Source organism: Charadrius vociferus, unplaced genomic scaffold (assembly GCF_000708025.1).
Source record: "Charadrius vociferus isolate BGI_N301 unplaced genomic scaffold, ASM70802v2 scaffold46, whole genome shotgun sequence".
In the NCBI taxonomy this organism is placed as follows: domain Eukaryota; kingdom Metazoa; phylum Chordata; class Aves; order Charadriiformes; family Charadriidae; genus Charadrius; species Charadrius vociferus.
In genome coordinates, this window is record NW_009648710.1 from 772,445 (window position 1) to 779,826 (window position 7,382).

The window sequence follows — 7,382 nt, forward strand, 5'->3', positions numbered from 1 at the left end:
AGGAGCCTGCACATGGCTGGGAGACACTGTCCCGGCTGCTCCGGCATGTCTTTGCCCCTCGAGAGCAGCTAGAGTTTATTTTCAGTAGATTTTCCCCCTCTGCAATGGGTCCGGGCTTGCAGAGGAGGCAGGCCCTTGCAGCGAAGGGAGTGGACGGATAACTCCCTTCTCCCTCCCGCGCAGTATTTTCATAACCTTTCAATGGCATCCCAGCGGAACAGGGACAGGATGGCGATGGCGCGCTGGCCACGACCGTGCCGTTTCTTTCAGTGAGGGAGGAGGCCAGGATGAGATCGGATTTACTTTTTTTTTTCCTTTTCTGCTTGGAAACTTATTTGCGTTGCTAACAAGGTCCTCAGTTCAACGCCGTAACAGGGATGCTGCAGGGAGGGGGATGAGTAAGCTTCCTCCCTTGGGAAAGGGTAAATGCAGTTCTTGACTCATTTAAACTGCTTTTCCGAGGTCAGTGGGCATGCAGCTGGTCGCCCGTGATGGCAGGAGGTGCTGGCTGAGCTATTGGCACAGTGGGATGAGGCGGCACATAGGGCTGGACCCGCACTAGGACATCGCTCCAGAGGAGAGGCATCTTCCCTGACGGTGCTGCTTGATCCGCTGGAAGTTGCTGGGCGCAATATGGGAGGAGGAACGTAATGAGCTGCTCCCTATGTAATGTAGGGAGCAAGCCTGAGAGCAAATGTGTTCCTGTCTAATCGATAAGAACAGGTTTCTTCAGTCAGATGCCATGGGGAACCCCCAGCGGCAAGGAGGAATTTTATCACCTGGATTTGTGCAGACTTTTGCATATGAGGTTGGCTCAGTCTGTGCTGAAGACAAATTTGCCTTCCAAGTATGGCTCTCAATCTGAAGGTCGGAAAGCACTGTGTGTTGCTCTGTGTAGTGATTTTGGTTTCCATTAATGTCCTGAGAAGACATTCCTCGTGAGAAAGAAATTTTAATTTGGAAAGGACTTGGTTTATTTATCTTGCTTGCATTTAGCTGGATTTACAGACTCCGTCTTCAGCAGAGCTGTGTCCTAGTAAAACACTGCAGGGTAAACACATAGGAATGGGAGCAGGGAAAAAGAATCAAACAACAGAAACAGACGGGTGAAACCGAGGTCCCTATGAGGTCCCTATTCAGTAATTCCATGTATTTCTCAGCTACAGCACTGCAGCGCTTTAGAATGCAAATTGCCCCTTTAACCCACCCAGTTTAGCTCTACTGCGTAATACAGTATTTTGCACATCTGCTTAATGAGATGGCAAAACCAGATGTAACAGTCTCTGCTGCTGTGAGGGGACAACTGGAAACGGAGCCTTTTGTAATAAAAATAGTCCTGCTCTTTAGAACCTGTTGAATTCTGAAGTTGACACGGGCAGGTTTTAGCAAATGATGATTTGGTATTTGCAGCTGAATGATCCTAAACTCATGCCCCTAGCTGTTCCTTCGCAGCTCAGAAGCGGTTTTATTGCTGTTGATACTTTTTTTTTTTTTCCCAAAAGCTTTAAGCAATCTTTATTTTTCTGTTTCAGTTATTTTGTTTCATAATTTAAAAGCTTTTCCTTTACCAGCCATATTTAAATGGGTTTGGGTAACTTTTGGTACATGTTAGAGCTGCACAGCCCAGGGCTCGGTTAGACAGCCCTGCTGGTTTCAGTGAAGGAAGTGTGCTTGACCACATCTGTTTCTGTGTTAACTTATGCCTTTAGGCCACTTCTGGAACGTTTGAAAACTGTAAATGCCAATTCCTCCCCCTCCTCTTTCTAGGTTTGATATAGGTTTTAATGTTCATATAAATAGGAATGGAACGTTTGAAAATGTGACTTATTAAATCAGTGTGAATCAAATGGGAAGAGTCCTAGCGCAGTTATTCAAACAACTTCCAGGGGATGCGGCTGTTCCGCTAAAATAAGTCATCTGTGGGTTTGCAGTGCAACCAAAAGTCTCAGCATTTATCTTATAGTTTTATCCTTGAGTCTCAGAGAGATGACTTTGAGTGAGTGTGAGACTGAGCTTGCCTTGTTCTATAAAATCCCCCACTCTGACCTTTTTAGAAGATAGCTTCTTACTTTTCAAGATGGGCACTGGAAGTATCTTGGGTATCTTCATCTCTACAGCTGTGTCACTTTGGAGACCTGGGTTCTGTCCCCCATTTGCTTGGCCCCCCTCGCCAGGGTCCCACTGCATCCCCCGGGGCTTGGGAAGCTGTGTCTGCAGCTCCCATCCACCTCCTCTCAGTAGGAATGACTCTCCTTCTGCTAGATTTTTCTCCCTGAGAAAGGGAGATACTACTTCTCGGCTTCAGAGAGGCATTGTTGCTCGTTTCTCAGTCATTAGATTAGAACAAATACTAAGTAGGAATTTTCTACAAAAATAGAGCTTGCTTCCGTAGGAATTTGCTTCAGTGGGGACTGTGAGATATTCTCTCTGTAATGATTTATATTACAAAAATAGCTCTGTCCTATGTCTGCAAACAGTTAGAAATGCGAGCCTGGAAAAGAAATCTAGCAGCTAACTCCTCAGCCCCACAGCTTGAATAGACCAGTCGGAAACAAGATGAATTACAAAAGCAACTGAAAAACTGAACTGCCCCTATAAATACAACATTCTCTCCTCGGAAGTCTGAAAATACTCTGGCTTTTTAGCATGACCCAAAGTGTACAGTATCCAAGTTTTTTTGGCCTAAAAGCAGGGAGCGAGTTCCAAAGCAGAAGAGTCCTCCTGGCAGTGTCGTGCCTTCTCCGGGGGACTCTCCCGCTGCTGCGACTGCACCGAGTCAGGGGGGACCCTGCGAGCAAGCGAGTCCCGGGCCACAGAGGTCCTGTCGTTATTGCAAAATTAGGTCATTGAAAGAACATGACCTCAAATTCACATTTACACATGACCTAGCAGTCACCGTTTGCCTTCAACACTGTTGATGGTGCTTGGCACACTCTAGTGACACCGCGTAAAGCCACTGAGGGCTCTGCTGGGATGGGAGTAGCGCTGAGATGTGGTCAGCGTGTTGGAACCCAGCACGGCTTAACCGGGCGGCGACAGCTCCCTCCGGGCACGGGTTTCCTTTGAACAGGAACTTGGATTCGAGCGCTTGATACAATAATATGCGGTGCCTGCTTCCTCGGAGGCTGTGTGCCCTTTGGCTGTGCTTTTTATCTCTGTTTACTATAGAAATAGCATTAGTAGATTGTGCTGTGTCATTCAGTTCCCTGCCAGAACGTGTTAAAGACAGAATAGAAAGCGTGCGAGTGCAAGAGAGTAGCTGTAATTTTTATGGCACAAGCAAGGCCATTATAAATTATATGAGGCGATGAGGATCTGAGGATTTTAGATCAGATTTAGCCACTTTATCTGGAGGCTTAAGAAAAGAGAAAAATGTGCTTTTACTGCTATTGCCAATTAGGGAGCTGCCAGGTGGCCAGTTAATAATCCAGATGCGCCGCAGAAGATGCAGCATCAGCAGAAGCTGTTTCTGAAGTGAGGCAGAAAAGCGCTTTCGAGGGCACAGCGACAAGGCGGGGGAGCGCCTCTGGCTATGGGTGCGAGCTGCGTACGGGGGATGTGACAAGAGGGATACCCTGGGGTTGGTAATGCCAAACCAGAAAGGGATAAGAGCTTAGGAAAATTGCAGAGAAGGAGGATGTAATACAATACGGCAATGTAATATAGAGAACAGTTGGCTATGAAAACGCAGAAGCCTGGGAAATAGTATCTTGGCTTCACATCGGGCAGATTCACAGGCGTCCACAGAGCTGATGGGCTAATTTACAGATGGTTGAGCCCGAAGGCTGGATGAGTCATGGAAATGGGTTGTAGCACCTTCCCCTTTTGTCACTAGCTGGAATCCGTGTCTGTCACACTGATGTCAGCCCAATCCCTGCTGGAAACTGCATCATCGCTGGCACAAGCCGTGCTGCTATGACCCTCGTGTGCCGCAAGGGGCCAGAGCTTGGGCCAGAGGTGCTGGGGGCCCAGGCTTCCTCCTGACCCCTGGAGTGCACCAGGACTCATCTGGGAGAAGGGGATAACTTTTCCCTACTCCAGAGCAAGCTGTCTGGGCACACTCCTGTGTGGGAGTTCAGGAGAAGCGATTGAAGGGATCAGCGCGTGAGCCCGGGTGGGAAGCCGGCGGGGTTTAGCTCACACCTTTCCCGTCTGCAGGATGCACAACTCCGCTCAGGTCACATCAGGCGTTTTCTGCACTTGTAACAAAGCACAACGCAGACCCTGACACCGAGTCCGTCCTGGTGCTAGAATAAATGCAGGTTCCTATGGCTGATCCCTGCTGCCGCAAGACTGTGAGGTGTGGGGCCAGCAAGGCAGAGCCGTACTGCCCCAGAGCAAACGTCCCTCTCACCCTGTCAGGTCTCTGCTGGGACATGGCTGGAGGCCAGCTGGGGTCGATCTCCTTCTCGCAGCCTGGCCTGTGCTCACAAATAGGGGTATTTACCCAGTTTTTTCCCCTGTGTGTCACTCCACTGCTCAGGGTCTCTGCGTCAGTGCCCACTGGCCCTTTCTCTCTCCCAGGTCTCCAGGACAGTCCCAGTTGCCCAAAACTTCTTAAATGAAACCTCATGAACTTGCCTCTTTAGGGTACAAACCCAAGGCAGAAAAAGGCCTGAAAAACCACAGAGGGAAACTGCATTTCCATGAAACCCGCAAGGAGACAAACACGTTGCTAGAGATGGTGCTGGAAGAGCAAATCAAAGATGCCTTTGTTGGAGCGATGATGCTGTGGGGGAACAAAGCTAATCCTATAATGATGAGAGAAGCTGGACCTTTATGGGCTACCAACAGCAGTGGGGAAGCACCCACTACCAATGGCTTGCCATTTATAAAAACATCTGGAGATAAGAAGCTTATTTTTAGGCAGAGTGGTAGCCGGCTATTTCAGCAGGCTCAAGTGACGATGATAAGGATTTGGCGTACGAAGAACAGAGTAGGACATCTCATCTTATCTTGTACCGCCACTGTTCTCCTCACTTTCCCCCTTGCAGCAGACAGCACTGCCAATTGCTTTAGGAGGATTCAAATGAAAATCCTTTGAAATAGCCATCAGATTTTTTTTTCTTTCCTTTCTTTCTCCACTTTTCAGAGTGATGCTCTTCTCCCTTAACTTCACGGCAAGAGGCAGCCGGAAGCCTTTGACGACGGTTTGGGAGACACCTGCGGACATGGCATTTTGAACACGGGCAGCTCTGGTTTTGGTTTGTCTGAGAAGCTGCTGAACTGATTTGCTATGCTGGAGGTAGATTTTGCTACTTGCCAGGCTGGTTGTAATGATTCAAGCACGTGCTCTGGATGTGGCTGATGTTATTCCCAATGTGGATTAATATCAGTAAGAACAGAACTCTATCATAAAATCACATTCTGCAAAAGCGGCGTTAATCACCTTGTTTTCTGCGTAGAAATTTTGCATTTGCAAGCCTCGCCATCTGCATCGCAGCCATTACATGTGGGAAGTATGGAATGTGTCTTATCAGACACAGAGAGTGCACAGCAAAGGACATCCAAAGGTTATGTTGTCATCATGTCAAATGGGTCTGTTTATTCTGAGTGCTGTAGAAGCAGAGCTTAATCAGAGCATCAGCCATATGCAGATTTGAAATTAGATTTTACAATAACCACCTGTCTGCTGTTTCGAATCCATCATATTCTTTGGGTTAGAGCTGTGTTTGCTTAGTGAATATATTTGCTGAGAGACCGTAATCTAAAAGCCTTCAAGCAACAGTGTAAAAGGCACTTAAATGCATGTATATGTATGAGCGTGCAAGGGAAGCACATCTATCTTACAGCTTCGTACTACAGTCTGCTACTAAAGCATGGGGGGGGGGGAGCCATTTTTCCATGTAAAACCCAATAGTATTAGCAAACCCCCCCTATAAAACTTCTTTTGCTCTTCTTTTTGGGTTCATAATACTTATATGTGCCAGCCAAAAAAATACTCAGTGACAACTGATGCAGCATTGGATCTTCCTTTCTCTGCCCAAAATGTTTTTGAAGGAGCAAGTACAAACATGCACATAATGTTTATATAGTGAGGCATGCCACAGTTTTTGTGACTCACAGCATTATGCCTTTAAGGAGTCAAAAAAATCTGTCTGAAAAGTTTAAGCCGCTCACCGCTACATCCTAACATGGAAAAAGAAATCCATGTGCTCACTTATTGCAAGCTGCATCAAGGCAGTGGTGAGTCAAGATGAAAAGAGCAACGATATTCAAAGTAAAGGCTGACATTTTAAACACTGGCACTTGGAAAGAAGTGGAATGAAAAAGAATAGCAGAGCAAAAATTGACAAACAGCTTGTACCGCAGTTTAATAATATGCTCAAAACTGCCTGAAACAACTAAGTACTACAGGGTTTTTTCTTGCTTACCGCCACTATGGTAATTATTCTTCTAAAGCGGTCATTGCTCTCCCTGGGGAAAAAGAGAATTTATTTTTTTAACTCAGAGTATGGCCCTTCCCATGGAAGTCAACGGGAGTTTTTCATTGAATTCAATGAGAACTTATATGGGCCGTTAAATGCGATCAGTAATGCAAGAGCTTCCCAAAGCCATCCTGCCCCAGAGGCTCCCTCCTCACCACAAGGAGCAGTAGTGACCTGTGTTTTTAGGCTGTCGGGCATCTGAAGCGGTACATATCCCCTTCTCCACAGCAGGAGATGGTTTTGCCATTCACCACAGTAAACTGGAATGTAACAGCACTAGTGTGAGTCAGGGAAGTGCCCCGTAGCACTCAACTGCTGACTGTCCAGCGGGGCTGAGCTGTAAAACGCTGCCTCTTGCCTCTCTGCCTCTAGCCAGGGTTTGGTGTAAATCCATGTGCCAGGAAGGTGCCAGAAGTATAGGTGGAGAGTTTCCTCCAAAGCTGAGGGCAGGAGCCTTCATTTGCAGCAGCATGTAGGGAAGCCTATAATTTGTGTGGTACCAACGTGGTGCTAAAGAGGAACAGCCCCAAATCTCCACCTTTCCTGTGCTTTCCAAGAGTTTGAGGTTTTCCAAGAGACCGCTTTCCTACTTGAGTTCCCCAGGTCCAACCACCCACGTGGTGGGATTTGCCTGAGAAGGTCCCATCACTGGTCGACATCTCCTCTGGCTAGGACCTGAGACGCCAGCACGAGGACATGAAGCCAAGCCAGGTGACGCTCAGTGTGGTCTGTGAGTTAAAAGCTCGCTCCTTACTCCAGCTCCTCATCTTCGCTTGGGGAGATGCGAGTGTATACGTTTTAACTTTGTTCATAAGCTGACCGAACGGCCGCATCCCTGTTGAAACTGGTGCGTGTAGAGCATCTCCTCTTGCAGCGAGCTCTTTGGAGGAAAACACTGCTGTAAAAACTGCTTTATCGGCCCAGGCCACCGCTGCCGCCCCGCACGGACCCGAC

General features: G+C 47.6%; 1 protein-coding gene across 1 annotated transcript in view; it reads left to right on the plus strand.

Moving 5' to 3' along the window:
- The first annotated feature begins 4,681 nt into the window (after nucleotides 1-4,681).
- The window catches only part of SYT17 (synaptotagmin XVII), a 41,878-nt gene continuing 39,177 nt past the window's right edge, over nucleotides 4,682-7,382 (plus strand). Inside the window, exon 1 of the mRNA XM_009886606.1 lies at nucleotides 4,682-4,922. Coding sequence (XP_009884908.1) covers nucleotides 4,682-4,922 — 241 coding nt within the window. The remainder of the gene's footprint in view (nucleotides 4,923-7,382) is intronic.